Below are 22,035 nucleotides of genomic sequence, written 5' to 3'. Positions count from 1 at the left end.
TGTTTGTTTGTTTGTTTTTTACTTTTATTTTAAAGCATCTGCCTTTTTAGTTTTAACTTTGTGAGCTGTTTCAACTTGGTTTTTTGGAACTAGGTTATAAATATATCTAATCATTACTGAAAAAGCAATAATCTGAATAAAAAGTTTACCGTATAATTCTCAACTGGCAAAAAAAAACCCTGGCATAAAAATTAAAATACAGTTTTTTAACTGCTCCTTAATTAACACCTGAACGTCTAGAACTATTTCAGATTTCAATTAAAATTTATGAACTGTGGACATTATGCTGTTTCCTTTCTCAATTCTAAACTTTTCAGGTGGTGCTGGAGGCAAAGGTGTCTGGGGCACACCTGGACAGGTGTATGATGTGGAGGAGGTAGATGTGAGAGACCCCAACTATGACGATGACCAGGTATAAGGCTGATACTTCTTGTGATATGTATTTAAAAGACTTACAGACTTTTTTGACCTCATGTTTGTAACATACTCATATATTGGTCAAATCATGTATTCTATATTTGTACTATTCATATACATATAATTTTATTTATATGTGTGATTATCTGCATGATTATATAATATGTATATGAGTGTGTATATATGTGTGTACACATTACACCCATTCATATATATATCTAAATCGTATGTATATTCAGTACTTTCAGACTATTAGGTTAATTTTGGATTAGAAAACCAAGTTAACTGAGTAATGTATGTGTAATTTTCACTTGGTTTTTTAATTTAATATTTGGATATGGAAATATTTCTAAGAGAACATGAAAAAAATGTTTTTTTTTTTTTTTTTTGAAAAAAATGTTTTAAAACCAGTAGGATTCAAGTACTATAAAATGTTTGCTAAATATTCTAATTTTAATGTATAAACTTGAAGGTATTTGTTGTTAGATGAAGCCAGTCACATGTTGCAGGCAAACACTTCAGGACTGTTTTTTGCAGAGGACAGGGTTAGAAGATTATTGGACTTCTTATTTGTTTTGAAATTTCAGTTGAATAGTGCTTTTTCTTAGAGATTTTCTGGACTCATGAAGGCTTTTATTTTGTAGTACTAATCATAAAGTCTTTGGTTCCTGCTGTTTTTTTTTTAAATGACACTTTAATGAAAATACTGGATATAATAGAAAGCCATCATAAAGTTTTTTGGTCACTGAAGTATTATTGGTTTTTTGGGAGAGAGAAAAAATAAACAAGCTATGGGGGATCAGGAGCAAGTCATATATTTGCTGTGGTTAGTGGTTCTGATCTATATTTTGATTTATTATATTCAGATTTTATAAAAGAACAGTGACATAGATTTCTGTTTTTATATTATGTAAGTGATCAAAGCATGTAGCATGTTTTTTTCTTGTTCCAAATAGGTATTACTAAGCAGTTGGAGTACAAAACTATGAAACAATTTCAATTTATCTGAATATTGTGTTCTTTAATTTATAACACTCTGCCTCTTCCCTTGCCAGGAGAACTGTGTTTATGAAACTGTAGTTTTGCCTTTGGATGAAATGGCATTTGAAAAGACTCTGACACCAATTATACAGGAATATTTTGAGCATGGAGATACTAATGAAGTTGCGGTAGGTTTAAAGTTGCAAGTGTAACTTGTTTAATATGGGAGAACACACACTGTTAAAGCAAAACATCATATCCAGGAGGATTTTGGATCACTGGAAAAGACTAAGCATTTTTTAATATGTAAATGAAGTTTTAACTAAGAAATGGAATAAAATTTTATTTACCATTCTTAACCTGTTTGCAATCTGATGAGGACTATGTGCCATTTCCTTCTCTGAAAAACAGCACAACACAATATTTTAATAATTGTTGTAATTATAACATTTCCATAATTGATAGTATTTAAAATATAATTTTAACAATTTCAAGGCGTTTATGGACCTAAAACCTCAGGGATCTCAGTTAAAAATACTTCAGTTCCACTTTCTTTGATATTCATTTCAATACTTAGGACTAGAATAAAATTTATCCTGTACTCTGTCCAAAAATGAACACAAATGTAAACAAAGATTTAGAAAAGAATGCATACAAAAATCAAGAGAACAAATGTGTTTTTGAAGCATAATTTGCATGAGGACATTTGCCCTATTTTGAATTGTTCATAAAGTAAATCTAGAAGGGTAAAATAAAATTGTTGCTCTCGTTTAGTAGTTTAGTATTATTGACAAAGTAATAAAATTGTATCTCTGTAGAAGACTTATGATTTAGATTCTTTTAATTCAGACTGGGCTTTCTTGGTTTGTCTCATAATATGAGGTTTGATAGCTTTGCATTTTTGTAGTATTTGAATATAAAACAAATATTTGATCAGTGGATACCATGTGGAGTTATTTATAATGGTGATTCCTGCCCTTTTGAAGCTCAGTTAAGTGAAGGAAATGATACATGCACAGATTATTAGAATGTTATAGAGGAAAAGTTTACCAAAGTCCCATGAGGGTAGGGACTTGAAATCTTGTTACCTACGTAGCATGGGACCAGCAGTATACTCAGTTTATTAACTGAGTAGTACTGTGAGGTGAGTGTTATGGAAGCATAAGATGGAGGGTGATAGATTATCTGGAACCATCTGAGGATAGTTAGGCATTTGCCAGGCTAAGATGGTCGAAGCAGGTTTTCCGGGAAGGAGTAGTCCTGGAAGGAGTTTTCCAGGAAGGAGTGTCATGTTTAAAGTCAATGAATTGTTCAGGTGCAGCCCAGGAAGATGAAATGGAGTAGGGAGAGACTATTAACAAGGACACCAGTTAGGTCACTCAGAGTAAGTATCAGTAACTAACTGGTTACTCTGAGTAACCTAACTGGTATCCTTGTTATTAGTCATCACTGTATGTAACTGAGTTACAACGTAGCTTCTTTGGTCATACTGCCTATATTCTGCTTCATACTTGGTCACTCTTCTGGGAATCTTCAGCAAATACTTCCATTTTTCTGTGCTTGGGATAGGGTGAATATGATAATACCTCCTCAAAAGAGTTGGTTTTTTGAATTAAGTAATAAAAACTTATTCCCCCAAATATGACTGCTTCTCTGATTATTTCGAAACAAGGAGAGAGGATACATGGATAAAGTTTTGATTTTTTTTCCAAAATTAAACTATAGGCAGTGACATACTTCTTCTTTTTTTTTTTTTTTTGGAGTAGGAAATGCTAAGAGATTTAAATCTTGGAGAAATGAAAAGTGGAGTACCAGTGTTGGCAGTGTCCTTGGCATTGGAGGGAAAAGCCAGTCACAGAGAAATGACGTCTAAGCTTCTTTCCGATCTTTGTGGGACAGTAATGAGCACAAATGATGTAGAAAAATCATTTGATAAATTGTTGAAAGACCTACCTGAATTAGCACTGGATACTCCTAGAGCACCACAGGTTTGTAAAATTCTTCTTTGTGTTCATTCTTCTTTTTGTTCATTCTCTGTCTGCTTTGCTTGGATTTAAAGAACTAATACCTGCTCCTAGGAAGTTTTATTAGACGAAAGAGGGAAAAACTGGCCCATATTCCCTATCACACAACAATAGTGCTCTAATATTTTAATGTATTTTTCCTTAGCTCTTTCCATTCCCCCAGTGTAGTTCTCATCACTGTAATTTTATATCCTACTTTCTCCACCATGGTCTCTAGTTTTTTGGTCATTATTTTTTTTTTTTTGCTGTCTCTATATTCTTTATTACATGTACTTGAGCTGTTTCATGACCTAGGATCTTTTAAAAATGTAGATTGTTGTAATTGAGGATTGAGTTTGCTTCACTAATGTTATGAAAATAATCATAAATAAGATTGTTCCCTTTATTAGCTTTGTAGGGAGATAATTAGAAAATTCATGACTTATGTATGCTTTTGTTTAGATTCTGTCCTCAAAGCCTTTTACTTTTATTAGATTTAATACATGCTGACACTATAATATGACTTTCTGGTTTGAAATTGAAAACGTGTGAAATCGTTGGTATTTACCTGACCAAAGTTTTAAAGCAAGGTAGGAGCACTTTACTTAAACATTAATTTAGGAATAGAGTATAGGTAGGTTAACTTAAATGCTGTTTCTGTTTTCTTTCCTGTGACAGACAGTAAGTAGTCTGTGCTAGTATTGAACTGTGATTCAAACATGAACTTTTTTTTTATACCAGTACCAATACTTAAAAAAAGAAACTGTACACAATAGTCATTATAGAAATTTTGGAAAATAAGGAAAAGCCAAAAGAAAGAAAGGCGAGCAAAAATAGCCACTGTTAACTGTTAGCATTTTGGTATTAAATCTTCCATTCTACTTTTTGTGGATATATGTCAATGTATAATTTTTATATATCCTTACCTTTTTGGTTTTAATAAAAAGTGGAATCATGGTGTATATGCTACTTTGTAAACTTGATTTTTCTTATACTCATAAAAATGCGGTTAACATATTTGTCCATATAGTGTACCCATCTTACATATATACCGTTTAACCCAAAATTACTTTTAGACACTCAGTTGTTTCCAGTGTTATAAGAAATAATGCTGTGAACATGCTTTCATGTAAATATTTCTACACACTTTTACCCCCTCAGATAAACTCTCTTATTCAAACAGGTTTTTGAGAGACCATAGTCCAAGTTTTTTTTCCCCCCAGAAGAGTGGTTTCTCTTGACTGTTAAGTCATTGACTTGGCAAATATTTTTGATCATGTATGCTATGCTTCAGGCAGTGTGCAAGGTCGGGGATTCAGTAGTGAGGAAAACAGATGTTTTATGCCTCACAGCACTTAAATTGAAGGTTAAGATGTGGGGAGTGTATGCCAAGCATAACTAGTAGGTGCTAAATGATGTTTTCTGAATATTCCAGCATGTCTTAGGTATTGACTGTGTAGTTCAACCAGTCTTCATCATTTATGTATTTAGAAATTGTGTCCTATAAAGGTTTTAGATTTTCTATATGGCTCTTTTTTTCCCCCCTTATTATAGTTGGTGGGCCAGTTTATTGCTAGAGCTGTTGGAGATGGAATATTATGTAATACCTATATTGACAGTTACAAAGGAACTGTAGATTGTGTACAGGCTAGGTAAGTAAATTAATTTTTCTACTTAGAACTTTCAAAATAGGGGAAAGTTCTGCAGGATTCTGTTGAAATGACACTGGAATTAATCAGATATTGTGGATATCTATTTGTCATTTATGTGTAATTAAAATTGAGAGTTTCTTGATACAATAGAACAGAAAGAAGATAGTATTATAATGCAGAAGTTCTGCATTATATATTTCTGCATCTATATTATATGCAGAGTTTTAGCTAAACTATTACCTACCTTTATGTCAAGCTACTTTTCTTTCTGCCTCAGTTTCCATATTTATAAAAGGAAAGGATGGGACTTAGAATGTTCTTTAAGGTCCCTTCAGGTTTTAATATTCTGTAATTATTTAATCTTCTAATAAGATGGACAACATTAACAAAAGAGCCATATTTTCAATTTTATATTTATTTGCTATGGAAATCTTAGGAAATAATGTTTCTTACTTTTGTTCTTTAGCATAACTATAAGCTAAATGTGTTATTTGGGAATTATGCTCTATAATTTTTCATAACTTCCTAGAACTTAGATTTGGACTTAGCCATGTCTTAGGTTTTCATAGGTATAGATACTAATTTTCTGGAACTATTTCAGGTCATAGTGTAATGGTTGCCTTGGTGGGAAAGTATGAATATATACAGAAATTCATTTTAGGTGAAATGTTCCTTCTCAGTGTAGATCAATTATTTTGTAATAACATTAGAGTTCTGTTGACTGGGAAATGGAAATAAGTGTGTGAGAGAATATTAATATGAAAAGCAACCTTTTTCCTCCAGCTTTTTATTTTGAAAAATAGTTTAAGAGACTTCTTAACTTTAGGTTGCTTTTATGTTATAATGCAAAAGCTTTTAGTGTATATAGCCCTACCTCTTCCCCGGACTTTATCCATAATTTAGTCAATCTCAACAGTGTTCATATGTCAAAATTAACTGTTTTTGTTTAGAGCTGCTCTGGACAAGGCTACTGTGCTTTTGAGTATGTCTAAAGGTGGAAAGCGCAAAGACAGTGTTTGGGGCTCTGGAGGTGGGCAGCAGTCTGTTAATCACCTTGTTAAAGAGGTAACTATGGGGTATTGTCTTTAATTTATATGTATTCTTTAGGAAAATAAACATGCCCTCTAGCTTTTATGGACAAAAATTAAGTTCAGTCCTGCAAGTGAAAAATTGAATAATCCTTATATATATGGCTTTGTGCCCTTTTGCTATAAATTATACCACGACCATATAATCAATTAAATTTTTACTGTTTCCCTGACTTTAAGATTGTGTTAAGTTAAAGTGGCTTTCATGAAGAAAGCTATGTGGGAACCTTAGCGGAATACCTAGTCTTTTTCTTGGTATTTAAAAACTTTCAAACTGTTGAAGTAAGAGTTTCTATTTTGTAGTTATTTACTAAATGTCCATTTTTATAACCAGTTTGAAACTGGATGGTCTCAGATTTTGTTATGCATTATGAACACTAGAGTAGATCAGAGTGGTAGAATTTTTGTAAGGAAGTTCACTACTGTGAGAGTTGGACCATAAAGAAAGCTGAGCGCTGAAGAATTGATGCTTTTGAACTGTGGTGTTGGAGAACACTCTTGAGAGTCCCTTGGACTGCAAGGAGTTCAAACCAGTCCATCCTAAAGGAAATCAGTCCTGAATATTCATTGGAAGTACTGATGCTGAAGCTCCAATACTTGATGTGAAGAGCTGACTCACTGAAAAAGACCCTGATGCTGAGAAAGACTGAAGGCAGGAACAGAAAGGAACGAGAGAGGACAAGATGGTTGGATGGCATCACCAACTCAATGGACATGAGTTTGAGCAAGCTCTGGGAGATGGTGAAGGACAGGGAAGCTTGGCGTGCTGCAGTCCATGGAGTTGCAAAGCGTCAAGACATGACTGAGCGACTGAACAGCAACAAATACATACTTTAAAAGAAAAAGTAATTGATTTTTGCATTAATACCAGATTACTCTCTATGGATTTTTTTCCTGGCAGCAAAATGATATTCTATATTAAGAAACCAAAAATGTTTTACTCTTCTTCTTTGAGGATTTTAAAGAAAATTAGAAGATTTATATAGTACATGTGATTTTTATTTTTGAGTGTAGTCTTTTCATGTGAAAGAAGTAAAACTTTCTATATTCCCAGATGACATCATCTGTATACAGAAAATCCAAGTGAATCCTCAAGAAAACAAAAACACCAAACTGTTATAAAAGAATTCACTGTGGTTGCAGGATATAAGATCTGCATACAGAATTTAATTGTAGATCATCTGTATGCTAGCAATGAGTGAATGATTTGAAATGAAATTAAACAATTACATTGATAATAGCATAAAAATTAAATATAAAGGAATAAATTTAACAAAAGAAGTGCAAGTCTTCTGCACTAAAAATGATAAAACACTGTTCAAAGAACTAAGGTTTAAATAAGTAGAAAAATATCCCATGTTTATGGACTGAAAGACAACATTGCTCGGATGATAATGCTTGTCAAAGTTAATATTTTGAGAAACTGCCAAACTATTTAATGGTACGTGAATTATCTCAACAAAAATTAGTCAACATAAAAGCTGAAATAAAACTACCAATATATGAGTTTGAGGTTGACAGTATTTGGATATTCATTTATTTTATATGGAAGGATGAGTTGGACAGAGAGGACTTTTAGAAATATATACGTGTATTTATCATTCTCAAAAATGCATGGAACCAAATGAGAAACATTTAAATACTTTATATAACAAAGTTAAAAGTTCCATGCTTTAAATATTTATTTTCCTAGAGCATAATAGGAATTATTCATCAATCTGTATTCTGTTGATCAGATTTTATTTTTTATGGAAATATGTTGTAGAATTTGGAAGTAGAAGATATGTAAATAAGATTGTTTTATTCAGTCAGCTAACATTCATTTGAGTGTCTGCTAAGTGCAGATGATTTTAACAGGCAGTGTATAGGGGAGAACATTCCTAGTTGAAGTTCTTGTGCTGAAAAACTATCCTCTTTCTTTTTTTCTGGAGCCATAGGTATTCTTGTGTGACTTTAAACAGAGTCAGGACTTGACCTCCTTAGCCGTAACTGGAAGCAGAATTGCTAACAAACGTTTTAAATGGGCCTCAAAACTTCAGTTTTAGAGGAAAGAGAACAGTATTTAGAGAATCTTTGCTCTGTCTAGTAAAGCCCTATTATCTCTCATTTTTTGGCTCCCACTGCAGTATTCCGGTTATCCTGGTGGAAATAAGTTTGTGCCACTTTAAAAAGTCATTTTGAGACTTCAGTTAGTGCCCTCTAGTGGTATTTAAAGTGACTTCTTTTTTCACAGGGAGCGTTGAAGCATGACCACAGCTCAGGCCATACACACGTCTACTCGTCAGTCTCAGTGATTATCAAAGCACACCAGAACACTGCATTATTCCCTTTATGATTTGCTTTTCAGTTGTGAAAAAATTCTGTTATGTCAAGACTACTAGACAACTGTTTGTGACCTACTTATACTTATTTACTATGTAATATATTGAGATGAGGGTAAATCTTCAGGCAAAGCAGAAGTTTTCAAAAATCCAGAACTAACATCTCAATTCTTAAATCTGATAGATTGATATGCTGCTGAAAGAGTATTTACTCTCTGGAGACATGTCTGAAGCTGAACATTGCCTTAAGGAACTGGAAGTACCTCATTTTCACCACGAGCTTGTATATGAAGTAAGATTACTTTGGCATTCCAAAGAGAATTATTGTGTTCCTTTTTGCACCACAGAGACTTAATGCTTCTTTAATAATACACATTTTTAAAAAATTACAATATTAAGGGAGAGTTCTATAATTTTTAATGGTTACATATTAGAGAAAAGAGATCTGATAGATTTTAGGAGCAGTTTCTTATATGAAAATGAGCAATAATTCAATCATTTATTCAATTTTTAGGCCATTGTAATGGTTTTAGAGTCAACTGGAGAAAGTACATTTAAGATGATTTTGGATTTATTAAAATCTCTTTGGAAATCTTCCACCATTACTCTAGACCAAATGAAAAGAGTAAGTATAACATTTTGAACCATGTTTAGGCTGATATCTTAAATTTTGTATGCTTGAATACAGACTGAAGTGTCAATGAAACTTTCTTTCTGGTTTATTTGGTAATGTTATGCCTTTTTCTATATTTTTTAATGGTACTGTTTAGTTTTGAACCTCTTACAGCCGTTTCCTGGGAAGTTGTAAATACGTCAGCTTTTTTTTAATCTAAATTTTAAAAATGTGTGTGTGTATGTTCTTCCTCAAGAGTTCTAAGATATGATAATTTGGTTATATCTAAGAGTCAGACACGATTGAGCGACTTCACTTTCACTTTTCACTTTCATGCACTGGAGAAGGAAATGGTAACCCACTCCAGTGTTCTTGCCTGGAGAATCCCAGGGAAGGGGGAGCCTGGTGGGCTGCCATCTATGGGGTCGCACAAGAGTTGGACACCACTGAAGCGACTTAGCAGCAGCAGCAGAGAGAAACAAACTTGTAACAAAAGTACTTGATTTATTCCTATTTTATTGTATGCATTGTTATTAAAATGTTGGTAAGGTTCTTATTTGCCTTTTATTTTTTTAAAATGTAGTAAATGTATTACAGTAGATGGAGAAATGTATCCAGTGTCCATTGTCTACTGGAAGCTCTTTTGAGAGAACAGTTTTAAATATTCTGTAACAAATGTACTTAACTCTCTGTACTTTTCAAGGTTCAGATCTGACTTCAGTCTAATTAATATGACCACTTGGACTTAAATATAGCTTGATAACAGTGATGGGTTACATGCATTATGTATTTTATATGGGCTAACACTTCTGTATATAACTTCATTGTTCTAGGGTTATGAGAGAATTTACAATGAAATTCCGGACATTAATCTGGATGTCCCACATTCATACTCTGTGCTTGAGCGATTTGTGGAAGATTGTTTTCAGGCTGGAATAATTTCCAAACAACTCAGAGATCTTTGTCCTTCAAGGTACTTTATTTACTTTCTCAACATCAAATACTGACTGAGGTACTTAAGGTTAAGCTAATTTTCTGTCATTCTGTCTGAAAAATAATAGTATCTTCCCTTTAGTTACTCACTAGTGGAAAATCATCTGAGTCTATGGAGAAGCAAGCATGAAGCTTTTTCTCTTGTAAATCTGTACAGGACTATCTCATGAAGCCCCAGTTCACTGGAAAGAAGCTAATTTTGTGGAACAAAATGTGTCTTACTCTGTTCTGAGTAGATTATTTCAGAGTAGATATTAATCAGTAAGATGAAAAAAATTGAGGCTTATGACAGTGTAATGTACCTTTTCTAAGGTTACACATAGTAAAAGCCAAGGATGGATCCAGACTTTTTCCGGCTTTAAAGGTCTATGCTCATTCCTATTGGAGAAGGCAATGGCACCCCACTCCAGTACTTTGCCTGGAAAATCCCATGGATGGAGGAGCCTGGTAGGCTGCAGTCCACGGGGTCACGAAGAGTTGGACACGACTGAGCGACTTCACTTTCACTTTTCACTTTCATGCATTGGAGAAGGAAATGGCAACCCACTCCAATGTTCTTGCCTGGAGAATCCCAGGGACGGGGGAGCCTGGTGGCTGCCGTCTGTGGGATCACACAGAGTCGGACACGACTGAAGTGATTTAGCAGTAGCAGCAGCAGCAGCAGCAGCAGCAGCAGCAGCTCATTCCTATTCTGTATGTAGGTTCCTTTTGATCCTTCACAGAATGGAGAATTGGGGCTGATTGCATTTTACTTCTCTAGAAAGTGTGTGTGTGTGTGTGTGTGTGATTCTTTGGAGGTATATGTGCTAGTAGGATCACACTCTTTAGGAGTTGATGGATTTTTTGTTATTGTTAAAGCTTAAGTTTATATTGTAATAGATATAAAAGTTTAGTAACAGCTAAACTTCTTGTTTGGGCTTCCCAGGTGGCTCAGTGGTAAAGAATCTCCTGCAATGCAGGAGACACAGGTTCGATCCTTGGTCAGGAACATCCCCTGGAGAAGGGAATGACTACCCACTCCAGTATTCTTGCCTGGGATATCCCATGGACAGAGGAATCTGGGAGGCTACAGTCCATGGGGTTGCAAGTTGGACATAAAGCGACTAAAACAAAGAAGAAACTTATTGTGTGGTCTCCTTTATGTATATTTTAAGTTTTTGTAATTTTTTTCTGAAGAAATTTCAAACTTTGCATACTTTTATGTAAGTGCATTGTGAGAAATCTCAAAAAATACTTAAGGTTGTCCTTTGCTTACAAAGTTCAGAAGCCATTAAGAGAGAAGGACAAGATAATGGTGGAGATACTTTTTAATGGCTTTGATAAAAATGTCTGAAAATGTGTATTTCTACTTGGTGATGGCATCCTTTATGTACTAATGTGCAAAGTGGTGTACATCAGTATAAACTGTCAACTTTGGCAAGGCTTTTTGCTACTTGCTGCTTCATTTCCACCCTTGATCTCCTAATATTATAGTATGAAGCCTTTATGTTCAGGAAAATATAGCTGCAATACATACCCCTTTCATAAATACCCCTTAATATGAAAAGGAGTCAACACTTTGGCACTGTCCTTTGATAGCTCAGATGGGAAAGTGTCTGCCTGCAGTGCAAGAGGCCCGGGTTCGATCCCTGGGTTGGGAAGATCCCCTGGAGAGGAAAATGGCAACCCATTCCAGTATTCTTGCCTGGAAAATCGCATGGACAGAGGAGCCTGGTAGGCTGCAGTCCATGGGGTTGCAAAGAGTTGGACACAACTGAGCAACTTCACTTTCACTTTTTTAAAAAGTTTTTCAGCCTCTCTTCAAAAGTCTTAACTAGTGATTTCTATTATGGCCTTACTTTCAAGGATCATTTGGAGAGATGTCTAAACTTTCTGTGAATTCCATACAACTTTAACTTTTTATCCTCTCTTTTTTTGCTTATTTGGGCAAAGTGCACATTTGTGTGTGACCTTGAATGCCTGTGCATATTGGTCTAGGGTCAGAGAAGAAATAAGGACCAATTCTGCCCAAGCTCTGTTGAGCACTTACTGCTTTCAGCTGCTGTGACTGTTCCTCTTGAGCTGTTGTTACTACATGTAGCTGTAGAGGAAGGCATCTTGAGTTTGAAATGGCATAAAGTTCAAAATGGGGTATATACAGGAATTAAATTGACTCTGTTTTTCCACATTCAGGTTATGGCTTTTCTGTATCTGAGAAAAAATTAAAAACCATTTTAAAACATAGATATTTTATAGGTTCTGTAGCTTTAGTTTTCATAGTTCCCAATCATGTTGGTATTTCCTATTTGGTTCAATGTTTAGCTTTCAAATAATATTAATAACATAGTAGAAATAAATACAGGCATGTCTCATTTTATTGTGCTTTACAGATACTGCATTTTTTACAGATTGAAGGTTTGTGGTAACTCTGCCTCAGGCCAGTCAGTTGGTGCCATTTTTCCAGCGGCATTTGCTCACTTTATGTCTGCGTGTCACAGTTTGGTAGTTCTCAGAGTATTTCTAACCCTCAACTTGCAAAAAGATTAGACTTGTTAAAAGTTTGGATGATGGTTAGCATTTTTCCTCAATAAAGTATTTTTAAATTATTATATGTACATTGGGGTTTTAGACATAATGATATTGCACACTTAATAGGCCACAGATTTATGTAAACATTATATGCAGTGGGAAACCAAAAAACTCACGTGATTCGCTTTATTGAGGCAGTCTGGAACCGAACTCGCAATAATTTTGGCGTGTGTTTGTATTAAATTTCCAAACAGCAAAATGTTTGCCATATTTGTATTTTTTTTTCTTACATGACTTCATTTGAACAGTGAACTTATTTCAATAATTCAGCTTTTGTTTAACTAAAAAATGCTCAGATTAAGTAGTTCATTTGGTATGTTCTAGGGTATGTAACCAGTAAGGTCTTTTCAAAAGACTTAGGCATGCTGACTTTTTAAAATTTAAATGACAAACTATTCAAAAGTTAATGACAAAAAAGATAAAGTTTTTAATTATTTTAATTGACTGTAGTCAAAATTTGTATCTGTTTACATGTTTTTGTTCTTTTCATTACAGGGGTAGAAAACGTTTTGTAAGTGAAGGAGATGGAGGTCGTCTTAAACCAGAGAGCTACTGAATAAAGAACTCTTGCAGTCTTAGATGTTATAAAAAATATATCTGAATTGTAAGAGTTGTTAGCACAGGTTTTTTTCTTTTTTTTTTAAAGCACTTGTTTTGGGTACAAGGCATGTCTGAAATTTTTAAAGGAAGTGTTTTTTTTCTTTTTCTTTCTTTTCTCTGTTTTTTAATTTGAGGGTGTAAAGGAGGGACAGAAAAGCAACCACTTCTTAAGTGGGATATTCTCATAAGCTACCTTTTGTAAGTGCCATGTTTATGACCTAATCATTCCAAGTTTTGCATTGATGTCTGACTGCCACTCCTTTCTTTCAAGGACAGTGTTTTTGTAGTAAAATCACTGGTTTATACAAAGCTTTATTTAGGGGGTCAAGTTAAGCTGCTAAAACCCCATGTTGGCTGCTGCTGTTGAAATACTGTGCTTTGGGAGTTAAAAAAAAAAAAAAGTTATTTCTTTGTTTTAAAGAATTTTTAAAAAATGAGCTAGTTGTGAGACTTATTCATCTTTCCAGAAAACATATTGCTTGGTCTTAAAGACTAGACAGTTAAGTAAATGGTGGCTGGAACATCTATTTTTCTACAAAACTGGAAAAATGAACCCAGTTCTAGAAGAATGTATGACAAAATAAAACATGTGAAGCAGTGTTGATTCTTTATTTGGAGTGCATTTATTTTAGATCTTTTAAAAAATTTATTTCCCACAGCAAATTTTAAATCATATAAAAGAGCATATTTGAACCCAGTTAAACTTTGCTCCTGGCAAACTTTTAAAATAAGAGTACAGTAGTAAATAAATTATTTTAATATTATACTTGGGAAATACTTGCACACTTCCTTGTTTTTTATCTTATCTAGAACTTAATGAAATTTCTAAAAGTATATACCTTTCATCATTAAGTTCTATTACCAAGTAGTGCTTGTAGTTAGAAAAATTATTCTTCAAAGACTCAAAAGTTTTACATTTAGTCAGTGTATGAGAAAATAGTAGTTACTGATAACAGTAATCTAAGGGAAGTTCACATTTCTAACCTCTTTTGCAGAGCCTAATTACTCAGCGAGGCCTAAAGGTCCATACTAATTTAAATTGTCTATTAGCAACTGTAGCAAACCAACCAAGAATTATATTCAGAATTTACAAAGGTTTTCCTAGGAATATACCCATTACAGGTCTAGCTACAGTCTTTTAGAAATAAAACTTCCAAATTTATGTTCATTTTACTTCATGGGCTCTTTCAAGTCCTTATTAATTTCCATTTTTAGGGTTTTATGTTTTGATACCTGGAAGACAAAGGTGGCAAGGTAAGTCCTTAAAGTCAGTATAATTAAAAAGCTTAGTTCAGTTTTTAAAACCATGTACAGGATGACTGTAAAAGAAGTTGCATTTACTCACTGTGCGTAACTAAGAATGTTATCTAGAAAACTGATAGGAATGGTGAACAGTAATTTGTAGTTTGAAAAGCCTGGGTTAAAAATAAAATCTGGGTTCAAAGTTTTAAAATTGCTTATATTCAATACAAACCAGTGTTTAAATTCACAATCCAAATTTTAGTAATCTGGTTTTTTTTTATAGGGATACTATCTTTTATTAATACATACTGTTTTCAGCATACAGATGCAGATTATTTTCAGCTCTTGTTAATAGAAAGGTGTAGGGTGTTCTGTAGAAGTGCTAGTTATCATTCAGTGAGTTACTTGCCGTTGTTCAGTGAGTTATTTTCTGTTCCTTTTCTGTCATTTCCTGTTGGTGAATTGTATCCTGTGCTGCTTGCTGCATTTTCTCCAGTTTTTCCAGAGTCAGAGATTTTAATGGTAAAAGTTTGGGTTTACATAGCACCATTGTGGTTATATCTTCTACATACAACTGCCCTAAGTTTAAAAAGAAATAAAAATCAGAGTGAGATAAATACAGCTGTTTGGTAGTTTGGATTTGCAGTTTAAAAATTTAATACATTGTCATTTAAAATCTCTTGTTCTTACAGTTATCCTTGTAACATATCTTTAATATAAAAATATAAAAGCATCATTTAATACTAGGAAGTTCATGAGAAAGGTTTTGAATTTTCAACCTAAAATTATAAGTTGCCGTGGGACACAACTTCTTGTGTCAGATGTTGAATTTCAAACAAACAAACAAAAAAAATGGAAGGAAATACAACATACATAAAAATACTTAGGGGGACAAGATGGCAGGGTAGAAGCCCACCAGAGTCACAACTGAATGCTGACCAACCCTCAATAAAAAAGACGCAAACCTACCAAAAAAGATATTCTGTTGATACATCCAAAGACATGAAGAAACCCAACACGATGGTAGGAAGGGCACACTCACAATATAATCAAACCCCATACCCCCCAGGTGGGACCCACAAACTGGAGAACAATTATATTGCAGAAGTTCTCCCGTAGGACTGAGTCCCACATCAGGCTCCCCAGCCTGGGGGTCTGGCATCAGGAGGAAGAGCCCCCAGAGCACTTGGCTTTGTAGTCCAGTGGGGCTTGAGTGCAGGACTGCCACAGGACTGGGGGAAACAGCAGCTCCACTCCTGGAGGACACACACGGGCGTGCGTGCACTGGGACCCAGGGCAAAAGTGCACTGACTTCATAGGACCGTGGGTCATACCTGCTGGTCTTAAGAGGCTTTTGGGGAGGTGTGGGGTGACTGGCTCACTGTGAGGACAAGGACACTGGTAGTGGAGACATTAGGGAACGCTCATTGGCATGAGCTCTCCTAGAGGCTGCCATTTGGCACCAAGACCTGATGCCACCCAACAGCCCGTAGGCTCCAGTGCTGGGACCCCTGAGGCCAAACAACAAAGCAGGAACATCCCCTCCCCGCCATCAGACTGCTTAAACACTTCCTGAGCCCACAGCCACCTCTGGTCACGTCCCTTGATATGGCACTACCACTGCCCGTCAGAGAACCAAGGCTGAGCTCTACCCAACAGTGTTGCCAAGCATAGGCCATTTCCACCAGGAAGCCTGCTCAAGCCTCTGGACCAGGCTCAACCACCAGGGGGTAGACTCCAGAAGCAAGAAAACTAGCATCCAGCAGCCTGGGAACTGAGTTCACAAACAGATCAGAACCTTCCCTGGGACTAGCTGGTCCCTGGACTGCTAGGTGACGAGAGTGTAAGGCTGGGTGGGACACACAGGACATCCCCTACAGAGGGTCACTTCTCCAAGGTCAAGGAACATAAATAACCTTCCATATACATAAAAAAGAAATTAAGAGAAAATGAGACAGCAGAGGAATACACTTCCTAGAGTAATAGAAATAACAAAAATACACAAATGGGACCTAATTAAACTCAAAAGCTTTTGCACAGCAAAGGAAACCATAAAACGAACAACCTATAGAATGGGAGAAGATGTTTGCAAATGATGTGACTAAAAAGTGATTAATTTTCAAAATACACCAATAGCTAATACAGCTCAATATAAAAACCCAATCAAAAAATGGGCAGATCTAAATAAACATTTCTCTAAAAAGATGGCCAAAAAACACAAGAAGCTAATTCGAGAGAAACAAAACTACAATGAGGTATCACCTCACACCAATCAGAATGGCCACCATCAAAATATCTACAAATAAAAGCTGGAGAGGGTGTGGAGAAAAGAGAACCCTCCTACACTGTTGAAAGTTGCTCAGTAGTGTCCAACTCTGCAACCCCATGGACTACACAGTCCATGGAATTCTCCAGGCCAGAATACTGTAGTGCGTAGCCTTTCCCTTCTCCAGGGGATCGTTCCAATCCAGGGATGGAACCCAGGTCTCCCACATTGCAGGCGAATTCTTTCCCAGCTGAGCCACCATGGAAGCAACTATACAAGTGTACAGCAAATTTTATATACAAGTTATACATACATTCCCACCTACACTTGGTGGGAATGCAAATTTGTGCAGCCACTATGGAGGACAGTATGGAGGTTCCCTAAGGAACTAAAAATAGAGTTAACCACATGGTTCTGCAATCCCACTCCTAGGCATGTGTCTGAAGCAAACTGCAATTTGAAAAAAGAAAGGCACCCCAGTGTTCATTGCAGCACTATTTACAATAGCTAACACATGCTGCTGCTGCGTCGCTTCAGTCATGTCCGACTCTGTGTGACCCCATAGACAGCAGCCCACCAGGCTCCCCCGTCCCTGGGATTCACCAGGCAAGAACACTGGAGTGGGTTGCCATTTCCTTCTCTAATGAACATATGCAGGCACCCTAAATGTCCACTTACAGATGGATAAACAAGACTGTGTGTGTGGAGTATTAACATGAAGAAGACTGAAATAATGCCGTTTGCAGCAACATGGATGGACCATACTAAGAGGAGGAAGTCAGACAAAGATATCGTTTATATGTGGAATCTAAAAAAAAAAATACGAACTTTTAAATATAGAACAGAAACAGACCAAAAAGACATAGAAAACAAACTTAGTTACCAAAAGGAAAAGGTGGAGAAGGGATAACAGGAGTTTGGGATCAGCACACACACACCACTATATATAGAACATATAAACAAAAAGGACCTACAGGAATCTACTATATACAACCTGGAACTATAGTCAGTATTTTGTAATAACCTACGAGAAAAGAATCTGAAAAAAAACAAGGTAATTAAATATGTATGTATAACTTGTATATAAAACTTGCTATACACTTGTATAGTTGTAAACCAACTATATACTTCAATTAAATGGGAAATCAAGTACCTAGTAAGATATGGTATTAACATGAATATTCAAATTACTGAATGTTTACCTTAAACCTTCAGCTTTTGTTACATTGTTTGATACAGGTTCCTTTTCCCTCACTTTCGGACCTTAGTATTATGGTAAATTATGGTGCTATTTTTGTCACTAAATTTCTTCTTGTTATCACCAATCTTGAGAATAATAGGATTTCTACATTTAAGAAACAAACCATCATCTTACATCCTTTTACTGGGGGCAAAAAAGCAATGGATTACTCCTTTACAAACTACTCATGACAAAAGCATAGTGAAAGTGGAGAGTATCTGTGGCATCTATATAACACAAAATGGTTACAAGATGTCTAGCTATTGAGTCTGCTTTATGACACTGTTATATGTATAATATTGGAGAAGGAAATGGCAACCCACTCTAGTATTCTTGCTTGGAAAATCCCATGGACAGAGAAGCTTGGCAGGCTACAGTCCATGGGGTTGCAAGAGACTCAGACACAACTAAACGACTAAAGCAGCAAACAATAATATTCTATGACCAAAGCATCTGTGATTTAGATACCTTGTTTTGGAAGAACTTCCCGGAACATCGACTTCGTTTCTGCCATATCTGAAATGTTGGATACAGTCTCGTCCTTCAATGAGAAAACAAATATTATTCAAGAATGAATTCCCAAAGCATATTTCTTGAGAGATTTCCATTGTAGTTTAAGAAGTAAAATCACAATGTGTATAGAAAATGAACTATCCTATCGTTGCATAATTTTTCTTTTAATTACCTGTGAGTCTTTCCACTGAAACAAGGTTGAGATAGTTCATGTAAGCATGCAGACTTTGTCAACTTTTGTTCATCAGTGGTGGTGTTAACTGGAAGGCTGCATGTTCCAAATTTTTCCCCTCTTAGTGAAAATTGGTAGGGCTTAAGTTTTTCAAGCAAAGATAATTAATCATCTAGTAGGTATCTGTGTCACCCCAGTCCAGTACTCTTGCCTGGAAAATCCCATGGGCGGAGGAGCCTGGTAGGCTGCAGTCTATGGGGTCGCGAAGAGTCGGACACGACTGAGCGACTTGACTTTCACCTTTCACTTTCACGCATTGGAGAAGGAAATGGCAACCCACTCCAGTGTTCTTGCCTGGAGAATACCAGGGACGGGGGAGCCTGGTGGGCTGCCGTCTATGGGGTCACACAGAGTCGGACACAACTGAAGTGACTTAGCAGTTAGCAGGTATCTGTGTAGCTGAGGGAAAACAAAAGGATTTATGTGCAGCTGATAGCATCTCCTGAGTGGTAGATGATGATAAAAGACAAGACAGTTTGGGAGGTGGCCTATGCCAGGCTGTTAGGGAAAGGAGGCAGTACTATGCAAATACTGCCTAACATTCACACTTCTTTCAGTAGCTAACAACCGATTTCTGCTTTAATTCCTTTGCTTTAATGACAAAAAGCAACTTAAGGATCAGTTACTGGCTACACAGCTGCAATTTGTAAGGAAGCAACACACACAGGTGAAACTGGCTTCTGAATACCAGAAGTGAGGTGTGCTTTCAGTTTACTATTTTCCTCTAATACACATATATTAATACTATATGCTGAAGTGCCAGTGAATACCCTCATGTGAGTATTTTGTTATGCAGATCCCAGTGTATATGTCATCTCTGGCTAGTGACATGTTTCCAGTGTTACATCCTAGTTTATGCCATGCTATGTATTAGTATGTTCAAGGTGTTCTGGACTGTAATTTTTAGCATAATCCCCTTCCAAATACAGAAGCTTCTCTAGACAGTCCCACCCATTTTGTGATATTTTGCCACACTGATGCAACTTACTGTATATCTTTCACAACACCACCACAGAAGAAAGATTTATTATCTATAATGTGATGATGCTGGCTTGGTGCCTGCCTTTACCACCCACTGCAAATTAGTTATAATAAAGTGAAGCTGCTGCTGGTCTTATTCCCATTACCACTATTTTGACATTCCTAATAAAAGTTTCCTACTCTCCATCCACCAAGCCTTTTCCCCTTCTTGTTCAAATTTCTATTCTGAAAGATCTAAAGTTCCTGAGAAAGCTCTATCTGCTTTCCAGAACGGTCATCAAAACTTACCCCTATTCTGCTCTGTCTGGGAAGGAAGATGAAGTAGGGAATGGACCAGGAATAAAGCAATGCATCACACTACCTAGAATCTGAGAAAAATGCAATTTACTCAATGCACTGCTGCTTCTCCTTCTGACACATTCTTTCCTTCCTGTTACTTAGGCCTGCCAGTGGTAACGAGTGATCATTTCTTTTTCCAGGTTATGTTGAAGGGCAAAAACATTGCAGATCTCTGAATAGCATGAATATAAGAAACACTTTACCTCTCAAAGGTAGAACAATGAAAATATTCCTTAAGCCTTTATTTGGTGCAAATCTGACATGATATGCTACTGAAAGGGAGGACAGACATTATAAATGTTGACAAATGTGAAGGAGTGCATAGCATCTAAGAATTTTTATATTACCAATTTTTTTAATCACCAAAATGCTAAAATGGTGGATGAACAAATACTTAAATCTTAGCTGATTTAAATAGCAACTCTAGATACTCATAATTTAATCACTATCTTTTGCTTTCTCTTCTCTATACCCAAAATCTAGCTTGAAGAAAACAATGAAGCTTGGTGCTCTATGAAACCTTAGTTCTCTGATTAAGCTGCCATTGTTACTGGAAAGGGTGTGGAGCTAAAGGCCCGGTAGGGAGTGGGTTGGACCCGGTGTAAGGAAGATCAGTGCCGTCACTTGCCTGGGTGGAGTGTCTACTTTGCTGGGGCTGATTCTTGTTCCGAGGTTCCCCTAGGCATTGGCAGGACAGAAACAGGAAGGGAAGGGCTAAAATAAGCAAGGTATTGGTTGGTTGGCTGGCACTGCCAAGCCTACAGTGTCTTGATAATCAACTGCCCAGCGAGCCCAGAGTAGGAAGGAGCATTTTTATCCTTCCCCAGGTGGCCTGCTAATAGCCAAACATGGGTGTTTTGCCTGGTGTAATGCACCCTATGGAGTGTGGCTACCCTTCAGGGTACTTTCTAATTGGTAAGGTAAGACGTGTGTAATACCAGGGACAGATAGGCCCAAGAAGGAAACATACCAGCTATGGATAAAATTCATGTATGTTATACAAGTGTCACATCATTCAATTCAATAAATATGTGAGTGTCCACCACATGCCAGGAACCATTCATTAGTGAATAAAAGAGGAAAAAAACCTTTGCTCTTTTGGAGCTTACAGTGTAGTGTATAGGGAGAAAAACAAGTAACAATGCTATTAGAAGGTAGTGTTACAGAAACTAAAATAGTTTAAGGGGATTTAGGAGTGCTGGGGGTTGTGGTGGTTATACTTTAAATAGGAAAATCATTATGGCCTCATAAAGTGAAAATCATTGTGGTCTTATTTTAGGGCGTGTGTGTTATGTTTTTTGAGATTGCAAAAAAATCAAAATGCCTGATAGTATCCACAGTTAGGGAACATATAGGGAAATGGGCACTCCCTATTGGTGAGCAGGTTTGTCAGTACAGCATTTTTAGAGGGATAATTTGTAGTATCCTTAAGTATTTTATAGTATCTACTACGAAAACCAAATATGTATATTTTCTTTGACCCAAACATTCTACTACTAGTAGTGATCCCTAAATAAACAAAGCATGAGTATGTAAAGATAAAAGCGTTCAGTTTAGCCGCTCAGTCACATCTGACTGTTTGTGACCCTGTGGACTACAGCACACGAGGCTTCCCTGTCCATCACCAACTCTCAGAGTTTGCTCAAACTCATGTCCATTGAGTCGGTGATGCCATCAACCATCTTATCCTCTGTCGTCCTCTTCTCCTCCTGCCTTCAATCTTTCCCAGCATCAGGGTCTTTTCAAATGAGTCAGTTCTTCACATCAGGTGGCCAAAGGACTGGAGTTACAGCTTCAGCATCAGTCCTTCCAATGAATATTCAGCACTGATTTCCTTTAGGATGGACTGGTTGGATCTCCTTGCTGTCCAAGGACTCTCAAGAGTCTTCTCCAACACCACAGTTCAAAAGCATCAATTCTTCGGCACTCAGCTTTCTTTATAGTCCAACTCTCACATCCATACATGACTACTGGACAAACCATAGC

General features: G+C 36.2%; 2 protein-coding genes across 7 annotated transcripts in view; one reads left to right on the top strand and one right to left on the bottom strand.

Annotated features, from left to right (window-relative positions):
* Nucleotides 1-13,835, top strand: part of PDCD4 (programmed cell death 4 (neoplastic transformation inhibitor)) — a 26,835-nt gene extending 13,000 nt beyond the window's left edge. For both annotated transcript variants that reach the window (XM_010859354.1, XM_010859355.1), the window contains exons 4-12: nt 318-412; nt 1,473-1,586; nt 3,165-3,386; nt 4,956-5,053; nt 6,004-6,118; nt 8,647-8,754; nt 8,977-9,087; nt 9,909-10,048; nt 13,132-13,835. In XM_010859354.1, coding sequence (XP_010857656.1) covers nt 318-412; nt 1,473-1,586; nt 3,165-3,386; nt 4,956-5,053; nt 6,004-6,118; nt 8,647-8,754; nt 8,977-9,087; nt 9,909-10,048; nt 13,132-13,192 — 1,064 coding nt within the window. In that variant the 3' untranslated portion in view covers nt 13,193-13,835. The remainder of the gene's footprint in view (nt 1-317; nt 413-1,472; nt 1,587-3,164; nt 3,387-4,955; nt 5,054-6,003; nt 6,119-8,646; nt 8,755-8,976; nt 9,088-9,908; nt 10,049-13,131) is intronic.
* Nucleotides 13,603-22,035, bottom strand: part of BBIP1 (BBSome interacting protein 1) — an 18,054-nt gene continuing 9,621 nt past the window's right edge. For 3 of the 5 annotated variants that reach the window (XM_010859358.1, XM_010859356.1, XM_010859359.1), the window contains exons 3-4: nt 18,453-18,525; nt 13,603-15,057 (exon numbers count right to left, since the gene is read on the bottom strand). In XM_010859358.1, coding sequence (XP_010857660.1) covers nt 14,894-15,057; nt 18,453-18,498 — 210 coding nt within the window. In that variant the 5' untranslated portion in view covers nt 18,499-18,525 and the 3' untranslated portion in view covers nt 13,603-14,893. Of the gene's footprint in view, nt 15,058-18,452; nt 18,526-19,998; nt 20,079-22,035 lie in introns of all 5 variants that reach the window. The other 2 variants (XM_010859360.1, XM_010859357.1) reach the window with 2 other exon arrangements.

This window comes from Bison bison, unplaced genomic scaffold (genome assembly GCF_000754665.1).
Source record: "Bison bison bison isolate TAMUID 2011002044 unplaced genomic scaffold, Bison_UMD1.0 scf7180017864456, whole genome shotgun sequence".
Taxonomy (NCBI): domain Eukaryota; kingdom Metazoa; phylum Chordata; class Mammalia; order Artiodactyla; family Bovidae; genus Bison; species Bison bison.
This window is presented reverse-complemented; position numbering and strand designations above follow the sequence as displayed.